The following is a 22,090-nucleotide window of genomic DNA, read 5'->3' on the forward strand; positions in this document are numbered from 1 at the left end:
TGGTATTGCTTCCTGTAAGATTTGTACTCTACTGTTACTGCTTTTCATCTGAGCAGCCAAAACCTGGTAGATCATGGCAAGTAAGAGGACGACAGACAAATCAGGTGTTTCTTTAATACAAGTACTACTCCATTAATTTTAAAGAAAGAGAATGTTATACTTCTTAATGGATAAAGAGAATAAAATAATGAAGAAAGAGACCTCTGGTCACAAACACGAGAGCCCTCAGAACTAGGCACCCATCCCAAAGTCCCCTCTCCCAAGGCCATGCACCCATACCTTGGTCCCATCAGCTCTGCAGTTATCCTGCAACTCCCTGACTTTGCCACAGACCTCAGGAAAATCCCAGCTGTTCTCCTCCCTTTGACCAGGGACAGCAGTGAAGTTTGGTGTCCTGTTCTGTGCTCTGAACTCTGAACAGGGGGAGATGGCCAGGCCCCCCAGTGCAAAGGAGTTCAGTGAACTCAGCATTGTCTGGCAGCATCACAGAGTTACCAGCAGAGCAGTGGGGAGAGCTGACATTCTGTTCTTTGAGGACACCACTTCTGCCTCAAAATAGAAAGGGATATGAAGTTTGAACAAAGGTCAGCTTCCAGAACAGCAGCAGTTCCCAGAGAGGGTGGCTAATATAGGGGCTGGGCAGCAGGGCAGGGGATGTGGCATGGGGAGGGAGCTAGAATGGAGCTCAGCTAGGCTGGCAGACCAGAGAAAGGAGACAGGGAAAAGGGCAAGCAAAGCTACTGCAACGTTTGAAACTCTTCCTGTCTCAACCAACTCTGCTGTTCTCTTCTCCCATTAGGTGCCCAGTAGCTCCCAGTATCCAAGGATATTGTACTGGTGACCACTCTTCACTCTTCCCCTACTACCACCCACCATGCCCAGAGAAGCTGCTGTGACAAAACCAGAAGAAGAGGTACAGAATTTCTCCTTGGCAGTCCCACTGAAAAGTCTGGGAATCACTGCTCCAGATAACTTGAAATTTAGTTTCTCAGAAGAGTTTACTGCCAACTCATCCTCTGTCAACTTGGCTGCACCGGTACCTGCCATGGCAGCCTGAGAGAGACTACCGATTTCCCAGGCCATTCTGCCACTTCCATGGAAAAACCCAGGGGTGGCACTGGGATTTAACCCAAACACAGCATGCAAGGCTAACAAACATGCCAAATGTCTGGGGGGTCGCATTTTTTAAATAATGTGTTAAAAGTGGAGTTTTCTCTCCTTTAATCTAGCAGGCAGTTAAATCTCTTCCTACACTTCACAAAGCCTATCTTGCTGTCGCTGCTCCACTCCTGAATTCCAGATGAGAGCAGTGAACTTATCTCATGTACATGAGTTAAACCCATCAGGGAGACCTGACTAAAAAACTATTAAGAGTTTGAACAGAGTACTGTGTACAAAAAACTATTCATCTCTTCTTTTTTCTCACCTCTGTGCCTAGTTGGAAAAAAATATTCCCACCTCACAAGTTAGAGACAATCAAAATGTTTCACAAATTCTTCTGAGATTCTAATTTCCACCTTAGTTATCATCACTTCACAACTTTAGCAGCATTACTTCTTAAAAGGCAAATCTGTAAATTATACATTTATAAAAACTACTCTTTATAGCAACTTGTCTCATTTCCAGTTCTTGCCTAATGAAAGCAGCAATGCAAACACAGTTTTATTTTTGTTCACTGCAGAATACGTTTCACATCCTGGACCTGAAGAAGTCAAGCACACCTGCACTTTAGTGGCATCTTCTAGTGGAAAAGTGCATTAGAAACTTCATATGGAGATCAGAATAAACTCTTCAATAGATATTCATTCAGAAAATCAGGATGCAATACTGTGATTAAAAAATACCCTGAAACAGCACTATAGGATATAAGAATTTAAAGCTTTCAGAAGTACTGGCCCACAGAAAATACTCCAGTATTACTTTGGAAACCAATTAATAATTCTGTCACATTATTCTTTGTGGTGAGTTTGTAAAATCAGCAACATTTTACTGCAAAGTTGTAATGAGTGAAGTACTTGGAACTGGCTTTTATCTTATACAGAGAACACAAGTGCACCACAGCTGTAATGAAACAATTTCCTGTACCAGAGACTATACCTGAAAGTGCCAGTGCAAAGATCCCCTGCCTGAAGCATGACTGTGACAGGCAAACAAATCCAAAACACAGATACTGTCTCTCTATCTACACCTGCTGGAAAATTCCCAGGAGTGTTGAAGCTGCAGAACAATAACCTGGTTGCCAAAAAGGTGTAAAACCATGAAACAGTGCACTCACCAAAACAATGCTTTGAGTCTCCTCATGTGTCAATCTTACAATATTTGGCACACTGGTATTAATGAAAAAATATCCAGAACCTTGTTGGATGTGAAGTTCTGTCTGCAAAACCAGGAAAGCATCCAGAATTAAGACTGTATCTTTCTAGTAAAGCTGTCTCTTCACACATCTTCTGTAATGTGTGACATTTTCCTGCCTGCAATTGGAAAGCAGCAAAGTAACTTCTCACCTGAGCATCAGGGTGGTTGTAGATGGAGACCCCAGTAGGGCTCACTTTCGCATCTTCCACGAGCATCAGTTCAATGGTGGCAGGCCCTGGGAGCACAGCTTCATGCTGCAAAGAACAGTGTTAGTTACAGCAAAGAGGCAGAACACTGACAGTGTCCTGTGTGTGTGGGGAGGATGTTTAAAGCAGGTAACCAAAATTCACAACACAGGCTGAGGGTATGAGATGCCCACAAGATCCAGACGGCTCAGTCAGTCCTCCTGCACAGGGAAGGGCATGCTCAGGGCTAATCTGCTCTGCATCCCTGGCTAAGACAGAGGACAAGGGACAGGCACTGCAGGATGAGTGAATGATGTCTGACAACTCTGAGCCATGGCCCAAGTTCATACAGAATGATAAGGCAAACAAATCAAGTTTTCTATCTCTAACTCATCTTTTCCTAGCAGGTCACCAGGAGAAATTCTTCCTTAAATGTAAGTACATGAACACTGATCAGATGCAGGCTTAATCACCCATCCATAACAGTATTAGGTCAGAAAAGGAAAAAGGTTTCTAGAGGAAGTCACTACTCTGCACCCATTTCACCTCATTAGTAGAATTATTTCCTTGATGTAGAAAGGATGACATCTTTCCCTAATGACTTAATAGGGTGTTCCACTTAAACATGGAACAACAATCAAGACATCTCAATGTCGCATCTGTTAGATTTTCCTTTGTGTTTTTGGCTGCAAAAAAGGAGAATGGGCAGGTTCGAAAGCAGAATAGAGCAGCCTGCTGCTCACATACTTGAAAAAAGCAGCCAAGTCACCTCTTTTTAAAAAAAACAATACATGAGCCTACAAAGTGCAGCAGAACTGCCATCTACAGCTACCATAGAGTCCCCCCAAATTTAAACACAGAGAACAGAACTTAAGAGTACTCCAGTGTTCTCTGAATTCAAGGCAAAGTTCAGAGCATTCACTTTTCTAATTAATTCTAAAAGTAAGAAAGAATATTGAATATTGGCCTAACAAATCACAAAATGATTGCAGAACAGCAAATGTTCATATTACAACTCATTTTTTTAAAAGAAAAAAAACCACAACCAAATATTTCAAGTAACTTCATAGCAAAGTACTGTGTCTCTGCAGTAATTCTCACTAAGCTGTAGTCACATTCTTCAGGGGAAATGCATCTACACCATTCTTCCCTACAGGAGAAGAGTAGAAACCTCACAGAAAAGTCAGGAACCAAGTGGCAAAACAGACCACCTCTCAAAGAGTTTACTAAGCAGATGCCACCCAGGCCATGCTGAGAGGAACCTGGCCCACAGGGTATTTCACACTACTGGTGCCTGGTACCTGCTCTGAGTTAAATCCTGTAACCTCTCACTGCATATTTTAGGCTTTGCTTCAACTCTGTTTTCAAGGTACTGCATACAGTCCAAACCCACTTAAGTCTTCCTTAACAAGATTAAACAGAAATTCCAGTTAGGAAGCAGAATATTTTAAGAGTCAGTTATTCCACATCAGGTTATTCCACAGGCTGAAACCTGCCCTTATATTCAGTTTAAAAGAGACATAAACAGAACTCTGCCATCTGTTTACACCTGTCTTCTTTGTTCATCATCACTACCTTTTGCTGTTTTTCTTCCCTAGGTTGAGTATCTACAAACTAAGCATTTCAGGGAGTGGCTAATGACTTATAAAATGAGAGCCTGGGCTTATAGCTGGCATTGTACAATGGAGAAGTCTCTTAGGAAAAAAAAAAGAGAGAGCACTGGTCTAACATATGGACCATATGAGGAATCAGTCAGCTTTTGCTTTGCTCATGCACAACTCTCCCACCCCGCTTTGCAGGGGCAATAATCCATTTGCTTTTCCCAGTGACAGCTGCATGAAGCACATGGCTGCTTTAGTGAAAGACAAGCAGCAGAGTTTCACCAATTCATTAAAAAACCCTAAACTGAAACAAAACCAACTGAAACACTTCTCTGTAATGCCTTTGCCCAGATGGTTAAAAAGGACTTGGATAGATTTGATATGGATAGCACCACCTAGTGCAGAGGAAAAGCAGGAAAAGCCATGAATCAGCACAAAACCGCTGCTGTATGAACCAGATTCCACCATGTACCTGCCTTATTTGTACAGTGCTGTGTGTGGAGGGAAAAAATCCATCCCAGGAACACTGGGCATTAACCACAGGGAAATGGCAAAGCTCCCCTGTGTGCTGTTACCGGTATTTTGGCTCTGGCTGCCTTCAGGTGGGGCTGCTGGAATGCAGCGGCAGCGGCGGAGATCATAGCAGTTCCAAACTCACGGTCAACTACCACAGTTTGTAAGCCTAGAATACAACAGAGATGAAAAAATACACTTAGTTCCTCTAGGATCGTTCTCATCAAACAAGAACTTTCTCTCTCAAGACAGGTTCTAGACATTGGACTTTTTTTTCTCCTCTCTTTAACAGCACACACTAAAAAATGCACACTGATGTTAAGCTGAAGTTTGACTGCAGATTTCAGTACTTTCTTTAATCAAACTCAGACATTACTGAACAGATTTAATCCTGACCTTCAAACAATGAAATGCTCATTTAAACCAACATACCATGCATTTTCTTCTGACCATTCCCCTCTTCCTTCAGAGTCAGTTCCATTGGCAGCTCCAGCTCAATATGAGCAAGGGCCTTATTTGTGGACTCCCATACAATATTAAGAGAGCTGAAGTTGTCAAATTTCCTGCCTTCCTGGTCATAGGCAGCCAAATCCAGTATTGGATTGTGGTAATTGGAAACAGGAACCTGAAAAAGAAGGAGTATTTTGAACAGATACAACAGGATTTTTTAATCATTAAAGAAAATATATGATGAGTTCCATGAGGTTTGTTACATCAACACATAAGGAATGTTTGTTAAAATGAGGCATCAGTGCAGTCATTAAGATGTGCTCCAACAGCCTTGAGGTTATCTCAGCTGGTCAGAGAATGGTTTTGGTTACACCAGGTGGGTTCAAGCCCTGTATGGGCCATTTAGAGTCGGACTCCATAATCCCTGTGGATCCCCTCCAACTCAAAGCATTCTGTGAATCTCTAAAATCTAAGGGGATTTTCTTGGAGCAGGGGTTTGGGGTTTTTTTAGCCAGTGAATTACCTTAAAACAAACAAATAAACAAACAACAACAACAAAAAAACCCCAAACCAACAACAATAAAATTGAAACACAGCTCAACTAAATTGTTTTTAGAACTCAAACAGATTATGACAAACACTGTTGTCTGTTAAAGCTCAAAATTCTGGTGTTGTTCTGATGAAGCTCATTAGCAACAGCAGTGCACCAAGGCAGGCTGACACATAATAGAGCCAGAAAAGCAGGTGAGCTCTGAGGTGGCTAATAATACACAAAAATCTCCTTCTCTTCTTGTTATTATATAGAAGCTCATTAAAATGATTCATCAACTGTGGCTTTAGGGAAGGAGGATGACTTACATTTGCCCGGGAATATTAACATGACAAAATGTTGTTTACTCAGCAGCCAACATGTGACAATACTCATGAGGAATAAAAACAGAATAGCCAAGTTCTTTATGCCTGATAATCTACACATATCTGTTGTCCATTTACTGCAGGACCACCCCCAGCCTGCTCTATGCAGGAGCTCCCAAGGGCACCAGTGTGGCCAGAGCTCCAGTTACTGCTCCTCTGGCAGCAGCTCAGATGCTTTATTTCACACATGGAGCTCCAAACACTGATTTTTCAGCTGTAAGTACACCTTCTTCTCCTGTCACTTCCAGCTTACCACTTGCTTTTTCTGCTGGAGCAAAGGGCAGGAGAGATCAAGCTGAGAACTGCCATAAACAGGTACCAAAGTCAGCTGGGAAGGGACAGCACAGACAAACTTCACCACAGCAGATTCAACCGCTGGGAAAGGGTTGGTGACTGTAGGGCTGTTCCCAACTGTTACAGTAATAACCTGAAAACAGCAAACAAGGAAAGAGTTGAGTTCAAGCATGCTATATTTCCACAGGTCTGAGCTACACTGTGACATCAGAATGAAAATCAGAAGTACAGTTCTTGGGGATTTTACTGCACTATTAACACACAGGAAGATGTAAAAAGGGGAGCATATTTCAAGAACAGTTCTTTATCACTATAAAAGTACTGTTCTGGGAACTCTTCTTAGGTGTTCATGTTCATTACTATCAAACTTGATTCAAACAACGAATCTCTTGTAACTGAACAAGGAAACAGCAGGTGTTCTTCTGGAGTGAGGATAGAACAGCCCAAAGGCAACATTTACAGTCAGTTCAGTGTGTTTAAAAACATCTCATTTTTTATTTTACATTCTTTTTTCAGCCTTTAGCAAAATGCAGTGGATATAAAACCAGAGAATGCTGGTTTTCTCAGAGTTTGAGAGGCAGCTCTGATCACCTGGCTCATCATCCCCTCATGCACTCGTATAGGCAGAGCCACTCAGGTGTGATGTGCTGGGGACAGCCAGCCTTGCACAGACCTCCATATCAACACCAAGGCTTGTTCCTTTTGAATCTGCACTTACAGAAACAGCTCCACTTTTCAAAGCTTCCACTGAGGAAATCCGTGGAACTTGATGGCCCAACCAAAATGCTTAGGCCCTGCAGAATTGCAGGAGGAAAACATTGTATCCAACCTAAAACTTCCATGGGCTGGGGAAGGTGAATAAAGCAGGAGAAACTACTTCTGTATGTTGGAGAGAACAAACCAGGTGGAGAATGAGCACAGCCACGCTCACCAAGGCTGCACAGAGAGCAGAGCGGTCAATTCTTGTGGCTGGCATTTGTTAGAATAAACACAATTACACGGGAAGGGAACACGGTTAAGAGCAGCAAGTCAGACAGAGGAGTCAGCCTGCTCAGTACCCTTCTGCTCTGATCCTGTTCATGCAAACTGAACCTGCACCCATCAGGATGTTCAATGCATCCCACAACATAAGGCTTCCACAACTTATTGCAGTATATTGCATTATACTGCAATAAACCCACCATCAACCACTTTTTAACACAATGTTGTGAAATGCTCACCCTAAAACCCGCATCACAATGCATAAACAATGTACTTACCCAAGTCCTTTATTGGCTCATTATAAAAACATCTTGCTACATAACACACATATGGCAGCGTAAACCTGTCTGGAGCCAGTTCTCAATGCCTGATGGAGGGCAACACTGAGCCCTTCTGCCACTGACCTGCTCTCCCAGGCTCCTGCACAGCACCCTAACCCAGTGCAGGTTGTTGTTGCGAGGTGTGAGAGGTTCAAGTAAAGACAGGACAATACTTTCTCCATCCTCAGTAGCGACGTTCCTGAAGAACTTGGAAGGTTCTTGGACCCATGGCCTTGGTCCTCCTTCAAACAACATATCCTTAGAGGAACCCAAAGTCACTAAAGCAACAGAGGGTGGATCAATAGCCTGTAATTAATTAATTAATTAAAAATTAATCATCTATTTACACAGTTTGGTTGTGCTCTGCAAAATAAACTTCCTTCTGAATGGAACAGCTGTATTGGTTACTTGGATAAGGCTGTGATTTCTCCCATGCAGTGGTTTGTCAGCATACTTAGTGAAAACCTTCTGCACCAAAATCCACAAGGATTCTGTCCAGCTGGATTTGATTCAAAGGAAGCTATGGACCCAAAGAAAAGTTTTAACTGTATTCTAACCACATCTCCCTCATGAGGAATTACAGCAAAAGGGAGACCCTTAATCTATTCTTCTGAGCACAGAGACATATTATTCTACTACACTTTTAAAGACATATTCAAACTAAATGAAATAATATCCAATTGTTTTTTCACTTGACAGTGCTCTCTCCAGAACGGTTCTGTGTATGTAATTATTCTGCTACACAATTTTTACTTCAAACCTCTCTAAAAATTTCTGCACTGATGTACATCCCTGGGACAGCCTGTGCTATTCACCACCACAGCAATTAACCTGACATTTAGTATATACAAAAACCATTTCCAGTTTGTGTTTCACAACATCATATTACATTATACATCATAACCACAAATTTGTAGGATTTGCACTAACATTTTTTCCATATTGGGGGAAAGCTATGTTCAAATACTCAGACTTCAGCCTGCAGTCAGTGATAGGCCTCTGCAGATGAGGTAACAAAGCAGCCTCTTCTGTATTTCCATCTATTGACCCTGGACTCAGCTTCTTTCTTATTAATATATTTTTATCTTTCTTATTCTTTATTTTCTTATTCCAGTGGTGGAATGTAAACCCACCCACCTCAGTTTTTCAAAATTATTCCTTACATAACCTGCTGCCTGTCACACAAAGGTGTTTCAATGATGGATTGCTCCAGGAGCAGAGGAAGCAGACTCACTCTCAATGGGAGATAAGCGGCGATGGTGATGCTGGCACTGAGGTGCACGTGCCCGTGGGTGTACACAACCACCAGCCTGGTGTACCCCTGAAATTCAGCCTTCACTCTCACTCCAGTGCAAAAATCAGCAGTTGGCTTAAGTCTTCCTGTCAGATAAATTAAAATATACAAGATATATCTGGAAAGATTATTTGCAGAGAAATGCCCAGGCATGCTCATCAAATTCAACATGGCTGTTTGAAGAGAGCCTACCAGAAAGATGGAGAGAACTTTTTACAAGGACATGTAGGGACATGACAAAGGTGGAGCCTTCAAACTGAAAGAGGGAGGATTTAGATGGGATACTGGGAAAGAATTCTTGCCAGGGCTCTGGCACAGGGTGCCCAGAGCAGCTGTAGCTGCCCCAGATCCCTGGAAGTGTCCAAGGCCAGGTCGGACAGGGCTTGGAGCAGCCTGGGATAGTGGGAGGTGTCTCTGCCCATGGCAGAGGGTGAGACTGGATGAGCTTTTAAGGTCTCTCCAAAACGGTTCTGAATGAAAAAAAAGCAAATATATCCTCAAAATAGAACTACTTGGATTCCCTCCACTCTGGAGTTTGGCACTTCTGTGGGGATACGGTATAGAGCCACAAATCAGTGATTTAAGGAGAGGTGTAACTTGGTGAGACCTGTCACCAATTTAGCTTCCAAACCAGGGAGAGAGTTAAAAGCACCTTCAAGTGGGCTGAACATGCCAGGGTTCTCCAGCTCCACCACAAGCTCCATGTGTGAGCAGTCTCTCAGTGGGACCAGCTTGCCCCTGTCCACACTGGTCTGGCCACTGATCCTCAGGGGCAGCTCCAGCACCTGCCCCACGTGTGCTTCCACCCGGCAGGGAATGAACTTCATGGCACTGGGCTCGCTCATGTACACCTGCCAGAGGGAAGGAACAAGGACACATGTGTATGCCAGTGCTCTGCTCCCACACTAGCCCAAGCCCACAGCAGCTTGATGAGCCTTCCTTTCACTGCTGCTCCTGTAATTCTCTCTTCTGCTTTATCAACTTTGAAGTGTGGACTAAGCTGTGTGCTGTTTCCAGGAGGTACCATCACCACCTGGGAGAGGCTCAGCATCCATTAAAGAATCCACCTCAGACTGACCACAGATTTCATACCATCACTGTGATCAAAGCTTTTATTTGCATTATCTTAACTATTTAATTTTCTGCAACTGCTTCAGGATACCAAACCATATGGTACAGAGTTAAAGCTGTATAATCTGTGTTGATTAACTACTCCTAAAACTACTACTACTAAAAATGTGTTCACTGAGATCAGTAAACAGAACTCTGAAGAGCTGTTCCACAAAGAACACAGGAACAAAGACATTCAAAAATAACCTATTCAGATTGTGCAATACACTGCTCTGAAAGCTCACATGGACAGAAGGTTTCTTTCTGTCTTCAGGCTTTGACTTATGTTTGAGGATAAGAAGTTTTAGCTGAAAAACATCTTCATTCCTGTGTCTCTGGCTGGTAACTGTTGCATTGCTAAAAAGCAGCATCCTGGGTTGTTCAGAGAATTATTTCAGAGCAAGTGTGTAAGCTAAATTCTGAACAGATTTTAATTCGTGTCACACCCTTTCCTTTGGGGCCACCTAATATACTGCTCCTGCATTCTCCTCACTCTACACCACACACCCTGATCACCATGACCTAAGAACAGGGGATGGTCTGCAGACACCACAAATATCCCTCTTTGGAGCTATGATTTTCGTCGCCATTTTCTCCTAGTTTTCCTAAAATACTGTTTGTTCTTGGCCAGCTTAGGTATCTGGAGTCAATCTGCAGCACTGGGCGCACTTCAGTTACTTCTCCAGACAGAAATTTCCTTGCACATCCTGGTAACAACTGTCACCCTTTGATACCAAGGGAGAACAATCACATATCACTCTACAGAATGAATTTTTAGTTTGACTTGTCTGCTTAGATGGCCAGGTCAGGAGTCAATTACCATTTCCTTCTTGCAATTAAAACTTCCCACAAGGAAAAGGACTTGCCAAGGAAAACAGGAAGAGGCAAAAATGGGAGTGAAGTTAATGCACTGGATAGTATTTGATTCCCTAAAACACAAACTGAAACTAATCACTTAACCTGCCACAGGGCAGGAAGCAGAATGCCTATGGCATTCTCAGCTCCTCTGCTGTTTACAAAAGCCATACTCAAGAACAATAACTGAAAAATAAATTTCTTACTTTCACTTCTCCATAATGCAATGGATTCCGAACATCAAATGCCTGAATAATGCTGACTCCAGCATCACTCCCAGTGGTCATTACTCCTTTCGCTGTCACTGTGGCTACTGCCTGGTTGGAAGAGGACCAGCTGAAGTTGCCACTTCCACCATGAGCCTGGAATACAGAGGGAAAAATCTTTCAAACATTTAATCAAGTACACGGTTCTCACATTTCACAGCTTTGGATATCTTGCATGAAAACCAGGAATGCACTGAGGATGAGACATACAAATAAAATAACACCTCAGAACTTAATAAGCAAGATGATATAAGACAGAGATGAGAAGACTGCTACCACCCTTCACTCATTTTAATTTCAGCTTCTTTCACACTCCAAAGTAAATGTCAAAAGTTCCATCAAAGTAAAACACAGGTGAACACTGGAGCATTTTTTTATGTATATTGTTGTAATTTCTTTAACTTCCTTAGCATTTCCTTTAACCTATTTCATAATTAAAAATGAACAGGGTGATAAATCTTGTCTAGAGGGACAGTGTGGAAAACAAACCAATCTAAATTATGCAGGAGCTTAGCTAGTAATTTTTACCAGGAAAAGAGAATAAAAAGAAAAAATTAAGAGGAGGGTCATTTCCCTTCTTCCTTCCTCTGAGCACATGCACAACCTGATTACAGAAGGACACAGACAAATGAGTAAATAGGTAGTGGCGTGTTACAGAAGATGGATGGGATGTGGTGAAAGGCTAAAAGAATGCAATTCAGCATATTTGTAAAGGTATTTTAGTTGAAACAGGGATATGACCAGAAAACATAAAAGAGAAATACCCAATTCTTAATAACTGTATGAAGTCTCACGTCCTTGCCATAAAACTCAGACACCTCACTACATTTTTTTCTCTCTGGCAGTCAATCTGCTTTGAGGAGAGGAAGGGTAAAGCAGCTTCCCCTGCAGGCTGATCATTAGCCACAGGCTGGCAGGGAGCTCCACACTGCTACCTGTGATGCCCTCCCCAGGAATCTTCCCATGCTCAGCCTCACACAGCTGGCAATGCACCTCCTGTGCGTGGACTGAAGGAAGGCAACAGAAACCATCTCATTAGCACAAATATGAACAAAGCAACCCCCAACAAACCAGGCAGCTGACAAAATTCACCCGGAATTCCTGCCAGGAATTCTGATACCATCTGGCGGGAGTTACTTCAGCTGTAAACAGAATTTGGTTAGATCCAAAAATCCCTTTCAATTTATTTTCAGAAGAACTTTATTCACTCATTTGAAACAGCCTGACTGAAACCATGGAGTTGGAGGCCAACTCTGACGGAGAGGAAGAAACAGTTGAGCTGTGTGTGTGCTACTGACAACCACTGGTACTGTGGGATGGAGAGACCAGAAGAAAGGTCTCAGTTTAAGCAAAACTGAAATCTTGGGAGAAAAAAGTTTCTATGTTTTTATTGAAAAAAATCAGAGTAAAGTAAGAATACCGACACAATTACTGCAGTACCGTGAAGGAACATTCTCTAGTGAGATACTTCATTATATATGCAAGATAAGATGAAGTAAGAATAGAACTGTGAGAGAGGTAGGAAACAAAATCACATTTCCTTTCCCTTACTGGGAAAACTCCAGCAGAATTATGATGAGGTACTGAAAATGCAGATTTGTAGAAAGAATTTTTACCACACTCTGCTGGTGTGGTCAGGAATAGCATGAAGTAAACCAAATTAATCCCACGGAACAGACAAGTAGAGATGCAGGGCTTAATTCAATGGAGTTGCCTTTAGAATTAAACTGGAGAATGCAGAATGTTTAATCCCCGTGAGATTGATTCTCTTCATAGAATCACTGAACCAGTAAGGCCAGAAAAGACCACTGAGATCAACAAGTCCACCACTGAACCACATCCTCAGGTGACACACCCCCATGTTTTTTGAGCACTTCCAGGGATGGTGACTCTACCACTGCCCTGGGCAGCCTGTGCCAGTGCTTGACAACTCTTGGTGTGAAGAAATTTTGTCTGAATCCAATCTAAACGTGAGGCTGTTTCCTCTCATCCTGTCCCTTGTTACCTAGGAGAAGAGCTTGGCACCAACTGTCCTGCCTATTTGGATATGGTTTACTTAAGACAGATCCAAAACTGAGCATTACTTTCTGCTAGAAGGGAGAGGTAGAAACTGTGCATCCAACACTTAGCACAGGGTCTGAGTATCACTGGCCTGGGATAAAAGTCTGGGATAAAAGCACAACTTTCTTTTCCCTACTTAGGCTAGAGATACTGGATACTGGAACACAAACTATTTGTTTCATGAAGCATAAGGAATAACTGACAGCTTGGGAGCAATGACACACCTAAAAAACACTGAAATCATCTCTTCTGTAAACCAGCTGTGGCCTTTGCCTCCCTGGAACTTTGGATTAGGAGCATGAGGTGTGTGGCCAGTGAAGAATACTGATGTCCAAGGCTGGGAGAGTGCTGCTACTTAATCTTGTCATGCCCTTTCTGCAGTCACTTCACACTCCCATTCATATTTCTGATCCTTGCCAGCAAAGGGCAGCCTCTAATGATTGCTGTGGAGCATTGGATATAGGATGCTTCCTGGAATTCCAAACCACTCCAGGCACAGGTGTGTGGTGCATGCGTAAGGGAGAAAGGAAGGGATCACAAGAAGTAGAAGTCAGTGGGGTTTTTATGTTTATTGGTTTCTTGGTGCTTTTTTTAAATTGTATATTAATTCCTGTAACTAATGCCTCATAAAGTTCTTCCAAATTACATTTTCGATGCCACTATGCCTGAAGTATACAAAGTCAACCCTACCTTTGTGGTGTCAAGCCCCAGTGTGCCTGCCTGAGCAAGCTGGGTAGTTCTTTGGCGTACCTGGATGGTGTACTGGTAGACTCCTGCTTTCGGCTGCCAAGGAAACATCAGAATGCTGGGTAAAAGAAATATTGGAACATAGATCTCCACATCCTGCTGGTTTCGCACTGGGACTGGTAAGGTATGAACACCTCCATCCTGCAAAGTGCAAAAGCAGTGTTATAAATGGCACCACAGAGATTCCCAGAATTAATGTTTAATACTTATGTACAGAAAAGTCCTTGAAAACACCTCAGAGAGGAAGGAAAACTATTTAGGATCACTTATGAACAGAGTTCCCTGTGAGCAAGCAGCTTCTGGAAGCAAGGTGTGCCACTGTATTAAATGAGTGCTACTGCTATGAAGATCCAGGTGCCCATGTTAATTTAAAAGGCAAACAGCAGGAAGAAATACACTTTCACTGCTCCTGTTTTGAGACCTCATTTGGAGAGCCAGTCTGGAGGCTCGACACCTATAATTACTCTTTGCTCATCCCACAGCATACAAAATTCAGCCAGAAAGACCCCCTGCTCAGCCCCCCCAAAGGCTGGCCTTCACAGCTCTGCTGTCACTGCAGTGCCACAAACCTCTGGCACAACACAATGGTACTGCAGTTCTGAGGAAAAAAAAAGCTCTCGGCATGTCTTTTCATTGAAGAGAAGATCTCTGACACACAGAATGGCCATGGCTTATCATATTCAAGGAGCTACTAAATTCTGCTCAAGGAATCACTAAAATGATTTCACATCAAATGGGTTGAAGGGTTAAATTTTCAAGCAAAAGCAACTCACTTCCACATCACGTGCCCTAGCTAGCCACACATTCAGCAGCCTGCCCAACCAGCAGAAAGTTAATGAATATTAATTTGGAGAAATGTGCAGGCTGATACATTCAGCAGACTGTCATTCCAGAGTTTAAGGTCACTTACCAATTGATAGCAAACTTCCCCAATGTAACTGACTGCAGAACAAGGCCAGGGTATGAGAGTGATGATCTTACCAGAATAAAGTGTAAAATTCCCTCAGCCTGTGAGAGGCCCCTTGCCCAGCACAAGGATTTGCCACAAGAAAAGAAATCAGTGCTGTGCACCACTACTTTAACAGGAGTTTGCCACATGCTCGGGAGCAAAATCCCAGTCTTTATTTAAGCAAATCCTCTCTTGACTCAATTGACAGTTTTCATGGAGAAAGGATTTTAGAATTTGGTGCTTAATCTGTTCAAACAAAGACAGCTCAGACCCATGTAATTCTTAGGTTTCTTTTTTGCTAGGAAGTCACTACTGCACAGCTCAATTATTTTTAGGCCTACCAGTGAAGCAGAGGAGTTTTCACAAAGACACACCTGATCAACTACTGATGTCAGCACAGCATCAATCACGGTCTGACCTGCCTTTACTGCCATCACATAATGATAGGATCCATTCAGAGAGGACTGCAGCACCTCCCAGCATTCTTTGGACAGCTCTGTAGTAATTCTGATGTTCTAAAACAAAAACATTAAATAGAAATTGCCACAGGTAACTGACATTAATAGAGGACAGAAAGCACTAAACATACAAGTTTTGACTCACAACTCAGTGAGCAAACCACTGTTTAATAACATGGTTCAAAGACTCATTGTTGAAACTGATTAGAACTTACCCTATAGAAGTTTCAGTCTTTCAGGAAGATTTTACATTTAGACACAACATTAATTTTTACATTATCAGCAACATGTAATTTAACATGGAAGTACCCATATTCATACCACTAAATAATTCATATTTTACAGTATTTTTCTAATTCTTTCCTTCTTCAACACAGAAGAACATGAACATACTGCCTCAACAGCACACTACTGAGCTCTAGCTCAAAACTCAGATCTGTATCCCAAAAAGCAGTTATGGGCAAATAAAGTAACATTCCCATAGCTCCAATATTCTGAAAAGCAATAACTTAATACAATTTTTCTTGGTGCAACTGAACGATTTAAGTTTAGTTTCCTTTGTAGTTTTTTAAGAACTATGTATAGTTGGTAACTAGTATATAGAATTTAGGAAGAGGCTCTTCCCTGTGAGGGTGATGAGGTGCAGGCACAGGATGCCCAGAGCAGCTGTGGCTGCCCCTGGATCCCTGGCAGTGGCAAAGGCCAGCTTGGATGGGGCTTGGAGCAGCCTGGGACAGTGGAGGGTGTCCCCATGGCAGGGCTGGGACTGGATGATTTAAGGTTGCTCCAAGCCCCATCCAACCTGAAAGACATTGTCCAACTTCCATTTTTTTCTACAGCACTTAACTCCCAACAATTTCACAGGAATCACCCAGAGTGCTTTATTTTTAAAAAGTAACAAACAACAACAAAAGAAATGGAAAAACTGAAAAGGCAAGAAACAACATGCTTTGTACTGTCCTGTCTCAATGTAAATAAGAAATCACTCAAATAATGCCAAAGCAAGTCAGGATGTAGGAGACAGTCACTGAAAATTATCTAAACATTTCAACTTACATCAGATAAATACACCTTATTTCTTGATTTATCATACACGTCAATTGTAATTTCATAACGTCTGCCTGTTTCCAAGACCCATCTGTCACCTGGATGAACTGTAAATCCTGCAAAACAGGAAATATTGAACAGTACAAACCAACAGCCTCTTTATCTAATTGAGAAAAGCGTTTTGCTTCTGGTGCCCACACGCTGCAGATGAAAAGTCATTATTTTAAACTGCTGACTACAGAGATAAAAGAAAATACATAAAACCTACTTCACGTTGAGCTACCTTTACGAACAAAATTAATTTTCTGTGAAAACGAACACTAAACGGAACCATGGAGGTACAGCATGAAAACCACAAAAACAAGGCCAGAAATTGCATTAAGCAATCAGGAAGACTGCAGCAATACCAACCCAAATATGCAGGAGGTACCACATGGATAGTGCTGTTGGGCAGCCTGGACACCCCCTGCAGGCGGACACCTGAGGGCTCAGTCAAGGAACACACAGGTTCAGTACTATTCAAGTCAAGGGCAGCATTTTCCTGGGACTCCTCCTCTTTGGCTATTTTAAACCTCATTGTACACTGCAAATAAACATTATCCCCATTTCACTGCAAGACAGTGAGCACTCTGGAGAGATCTCACTAGAAAATATAATGATTGAAATACAAATATTAAATAAAGCCCCATCACAATTCTACACTGACTGAGGGGAACAGACATGATTTGAGTGATCTTTTGCCACCTAATTTGTTAAAACATTCCAAGACATCAGACAGCTCTGCTGAGACTGAATTCACGGCAGTGCTGCTTTCCACAGCTCCATCACTGCTCCTGATTTCCAGACTCTTGGTATAAATGAGGATAACTTGATCTTTCTGTGTTGCAAAGGGTGGAAGGCTTGTCTCCTTCCACAGAGTGGTGGCTGGAGAAGCATTTCCAAGAAGGATACTCTTGTCCACCAGGATGAGACTGGTTTGGCCCTGCTGCAATGCAGTCACAATGGATGTTGCCTGGTCCAGCTTGGCAACTGGCCAGGAGGGAACTCCCTTGGGATGGAGAATGTTATTCTGAAGCTGCAGCTCATACTGGTCTGATGGCATCGCTATTTCTGGAGGTGAAACAAAACATATGAAACAATAAAAGGAGGTGTGGCAGTACTTGGCTGTTGCTAATTATTTCTGATTATTTTTTATTGATGCCTAGTGCACGTATTAAATCAGTATTTTTATTGTGTTGTAAAAATAGCACTACTGTCATCACATCAACACACACACAAAAAATGAGCTTCTTGGAAAATTTAATGTCTTTGAAACTCCAATTCACAACTAAAACCATCTCACTATTTAGACCTAACATTCAACTGATTTCCAGCTTCCAAAGAAAACAAAAAGACATGAGGGAAAAAAGGAAAAAAAGGAGGGAGGAGAGAAAGTGCAAAACACTGCATTTTGAAACATGCATAAAGCCAGCTAACCCACATTTATAAAGGCTTCACTTTGTGGAGCAAATCCATTTGCCAATTAAACATCTTCTGTTAGAAAAGTTACTAATCTAAGTTTGATTTAAGTAAGAAAGTCAGTTCCTCAGTGACTGTCAACATCTCAAATGACAATGTTAGCTCCTATTTTAAGTTACCCTCGTCTTTACATCCTTGAAAAATCTGCAAAAGTATATTCTTAACAGTCACAATTTTTTTGACTGAAAGAACTAAACAGCTGTATCACTGTGTGCCTTAGGAAAACAGTATTAAATATTAACAAAGCAGCTTAAACACAATAAAAATTTCTCAGAAGTTAAAAATTCACACAAAGCATTAAAATATAAAAATAAATGAGACCAGAACAAACCTGTGATCTTCCCTTGACTCAGTTTCTGAACTCTGTACTGAACTGATGTTCCTACCAGAAGATAAATGTCATATACTGGATTTAAAAGGATGTTTTCCAAAATAAGCAACCTGACTTCTGCAGGGTGTACATCCTGTTGACAAAGGGGGAAAGAAAAGTAACCCCATTAAGAGCAGCTCATTTGTTTGAAACAGACCAAGTAGCAGGAACTTAGAATCTAGAAGTGAAAAACATTACTTGCTGCAATTCACTCTTTATTTTCATCTTGAATTTTGTCACAGCATGGCAATGCAAAGGACAGTGAATAGTACAGAGATCTGCCCTGTGCACAGTGCAAGAATGAAGAAAAATTCATGTCTGTATGAAAATAATTTTGGAGCATATAGAAAAACTTGAGACAGATGCTCATTCAGACATTCAGAAATCCATCTTCCCCCCTGACATTCACAATTCTTACCTTATAGATGCTTTCCTGAAGTCTTGCCTTTAATTTAGAACTCCCTGTTCTCATTCCAGACACCAGAATGGTATCTCCTTGCTTAGCAACTTTTTCCATTTCCAATATATAGGAAGGTGGGATGTAAGCGGATTCTAAGAACTTGAGTATACTGAAAGGTGAATCAAAATTGAATAGAAAATTGTTAGCGAACCTTTGTAAACCCACAGAGAAACACCACCAACATCTATCCCCAGCCACTTCCATTTTTTAAGCCAATTTAAGATGCTTGCCTGGACCAGATATCCAAATTTTACTCATTCTTTGAGGTATCTGCAGCTAATTTCTTTGACAGATAAGTTTGTCTGAAGCTTGCTCGTGAGCTATCAGAAGACTGCACATGCTGTCTACTATGACCTCTCCAGTTTGTTCAGTAGGTGAGACTGCAAAAACTCTCTATATTGTAGAAAAACTCATGTGCAAGACCCAAAGCTTTATGTTTATAAAAGCAACAGATCAACAAACCCAGAACGTAACTCCGACCTCTCTCGGGAAGCCAGGATGTATTTAATAAATGACTATGAAAATCATCTACAAGCAGAAGACTAGTAGTAACTGTTAGAAACTCCAGTGAAAAGTGGCAAAAGGGAGGGTAGGAATTTCCCATGAATGAGCAAATGACAGGAAATTTTGGAAAGAGGAGCATGTTTTACAGGGTGTCACCTTCTGCACATCATCTACTGGCTTCATGTGCACTTTCACAGTAAAACCAGTAGAGCAATATGGAGAACAGTTATGGATATTAACATATTCATGACAATTTATGATTTATTTGCAAAGCTGTACCACCTGTAGAACACTTTTTTTGCTATCATAGTTAAGCCAACAGTAGAGCATATATCAGTATTAGTTTGGTTAAAATCACATCAGCAAATACTTATACTGAAAGAAAAAGCTCCACATGTACTAGATTTGGGATATCCAGTCCTACTAAGCCATTCATTCTGGCTCTGACTCATGCCTGCAGCTTCAGGTATATGATGGGCTTAATAGGCCTTCTCCAGCTAATGCTGCTTCTCTAAGGCTGCAGAATCATTTTGTGTTTGCCCAGTAGCAAAGTCTTCTTTGCTCCCCCCCACACCACTTGCAGTGTATTTGGAGTAGCAGTTTGAGGATGGAAGCTGGCTGTTAACCTTCCTGCTCTGTAGGAGAACTGGTTTCCCCACAAGGAATCATCCTATTTTGACACCCAAATTAAGTGCCCACTGACACCTGAGACTCTTCAGGTTCAGAGAGCTCCTTTCTGAAATGGAAGGGGACTTTTTTCCCTCAAAAGTTAAAAAATAAAACTCTGCTGAAATCCTGAGGTAACAATCTTACTGATAAAATCTTCCTTTTGCATGAGATGTTTCAGCAAGATCAACAACCGCATCTGTTTATTTCTGATTATTGCACCAGAGCTGCTCACTAACACTATCAGTTAAAATAAACAGGGATCAAAGTGCCCAGGCTGTCAAGTAGGTACATGCTTAAAAACCCCCAACCTGAAACACCTGGCCCCTAACATCATAGTTTTATGTATCAGTTCAGTAAACTGCCTAGATGTGGGAAAGTATTTTTACACAACAGACTTTAGAGACCAAAGGAAATTACTTTACCGTAGAGCATCGTCAGAGTCTGAGAAGCCATCGGCCTCTGGGTCCTTCACCACTGTCCAGTCAAACACCAACCCTGCCAAAGTGCTGAAAGTGTTTCCTACAAATCAAACAACCAGATTAAAACAAAAATAGAGAACAAGCATAGTCTTCCTGGAACATAAACCATGACTTATTTCCCCAGGAAATTTCTCTATTTTATCCCTAAAAGAACAACCATGAAGCATCCTTGAGTTTGCACAAACACCAAACCATGAATCCAGTATTACACATAGAATAAAAACAAATTTATTTTTTATTATTAACATATCACCATACTCCACTTTCATGGTTTACAAACACAGGTGGCAATCATGGTTTAGAAACACAAGTGGGATGGGCTCAGCAAGAGTCCCAAACAATTAATTCAATGTTTTATGGCTGCTTGACACATTATTTCCTTTTCAGTAGTTGTCCTAAAAGCCCCTGTCTTGGTGTGTTATGCATGCACAAAACTTGATTATCAAAAGCATGGAATTCTTATCAGATCATGGCTCTTTTTCTGATGCTACAGACTACAAAAAAGCAGAAGTTTTCTGCTCCTATTAAATAGTAATGCATTCAGTCCAAATGCACTGACTCTTATGAGCCTAAATGGTGCCTCCCAAAAGTGAGCGTTTATGTAGTAATTAACAGATTGAGCAATGGGTGGTTGGTCTCAAACATCACCTCTGAACTTCTTGTTGGATATCTGACTAATCACAAAAATGCCCTTTTGCAAAATTCTTTAGACTACCTCAGCTCAAAAGAAAAAAAAAAAAGAAAGAACAGATAACTTCACAATGTTCACAACATATTATCCAGGAGAATCTCCTTAAAATTCTCCACTTGGCTTCAAACAATCAACTGTGTGACAAATAAAGCCAGTGCATGTATCAGACAGTTAAAACTTTCAATATATATTTAATCTCTTACAAGATCTCTTACCTTCTGAATCCAAAGCATGAATTTTGAGCTCCAGTGGTGCATCTTCAAGGTAGAGCTCTCTCGTTGTGGACACTACTTGAATGTCGTGAATTAAATCAACGATGGCATCACAGCGAAGCACTTGTCCAGTCACTTGAAGAGACATCAGGAAGAGCACAAGAAATCACAATACTGCATGTGCTCATCAGGAACAATGACAAGTCAAGATGCACCTCAAAATTAGCCAGTGGCACAAGACACTGACACTGAAGGAACTGAAACTTGATCGTGACTCGATGAAGAAACTCGTGGTGAAATGGTGGCTCAGACAGCAAGTAAAGCAGTTGAACTCACTTGCTCACTGAACTGCAGAACAGATCTGCAGAAACTGATTTCCATCTGCACTGACAGGTACAGGTGTAGTCTGGGAGTGCTTATGCAGAATTGCTACAGTGCTCTCATGTCCCAGAGAAATTAATGACTTTTACCCACAGACATTAAACACCCATGAACTCCTTCAGTTACTGACTGCAAGGCATTTAATTGGCCATCTAGTTTTGTCTCTCTGTCACTATGAAAACTATCCAGGAATATTGCACAGCAAACACTAAAGCAACTACCAGCTTTTTCAAATGTGAAGTATCCGAATTGTATTAGTCATTTTTATTAAATACCTTTTTATATTTCAGTCACCCCATCTATTTGTGGATTTTGAGGGGGTGGGTGTTAAGAATTACATTTTTCCTGAGTGTATCATTAAAATCATTAACACTTATCTGAGACAAACAGAAGTTAAAACCCACG

The 22,090-nt window shown here is 41.5% G+C and overlaps 1 protein-coding gene across 2 annotated transcripts in view; it reads right to left on the reverse strand.

The window, feature by feature from the left end:
• The window catches only part of NUP210 (nucleoporin 210), a 48,902-nt gene that overhangs the window by 19,081 nt on the left and 7,731 nt on the right, over positions 1-22,090 (reverse strand). For both annotated transcript variants that reach the window (XM_015641122.2, XM_015641123.3), the window contains 18 exons: positions 21,308-21,439; positions 20,345-20,441; positions 18,708-18,858; positions 18,251-18,383; positions 17,353-17,511; positions 16,813-16,881; positions 16,411-16,517; positions 15,271-15,411; positions 13,951-14,088; positions 11,080-11,235; positions 9,561-9,759; positions 8,849-8,994; positions 7,699-7,920; positions 6,273-6,446; positions 5,087-5,279; positions 4,717-4,823; positions 2,505-2,609; positions 2,276-2,377 (listed from right to left, as the gene is read on the reverse strand). In XM_015641122.2, coding sequence (XP_015496608.1) covers positions 2,276-2,377; positions 2,505-2,609; positions 4,717-4,823; positions 5,087-5,279; positions 6,273-6,446; positions 7,699-7,920; positions 8,849-8,994; positions 9,561-9,759; positions 11,080-11,235; positions 13,951-14,088; positions 15,271-15,411; positions 16,411-16,517; positions 16,813-16,881; positions 17,353-17,511; positions 18,251-18,383; positions 18,708-18,858; positions 20,345-20,441; positions 21,308-21,439 — 2,531 coding nt within the window. The remainder of the gene's footprint in view (positions 1-2,275; positions 2,378-2,504; positions 2,610-4,716; positions 4,824-5,086; positions 5,280-6,272; positions 6,447-7,698; positions 7,921-8,848; positions 8,995-9,560; positions 9,760-11,079; positions 11,236-13,950; positions 14,089-15,270; positions 15,412-16,410; positions 16,518-16,812; positions 16,882-17,352; positions 17,512-18,250; positions 18,384-18,707; positions 18,859-20,344; positions 20,442-21,307; positions 21,440-22,090) is intronic.

This window comes from Parus major, chromosome 12, assembly GCF_001522545.3.
Source record: "Parus major isolate Abel chromosome 12, Parus_major1.1, whole genome shotgun sequence".
Taxonomy (NCBI): domain Eukaryota; kingdom Metazoa; phylum Chordata; class Aves; order Passeriformes; family Paridae; genus Parus; species Parus major.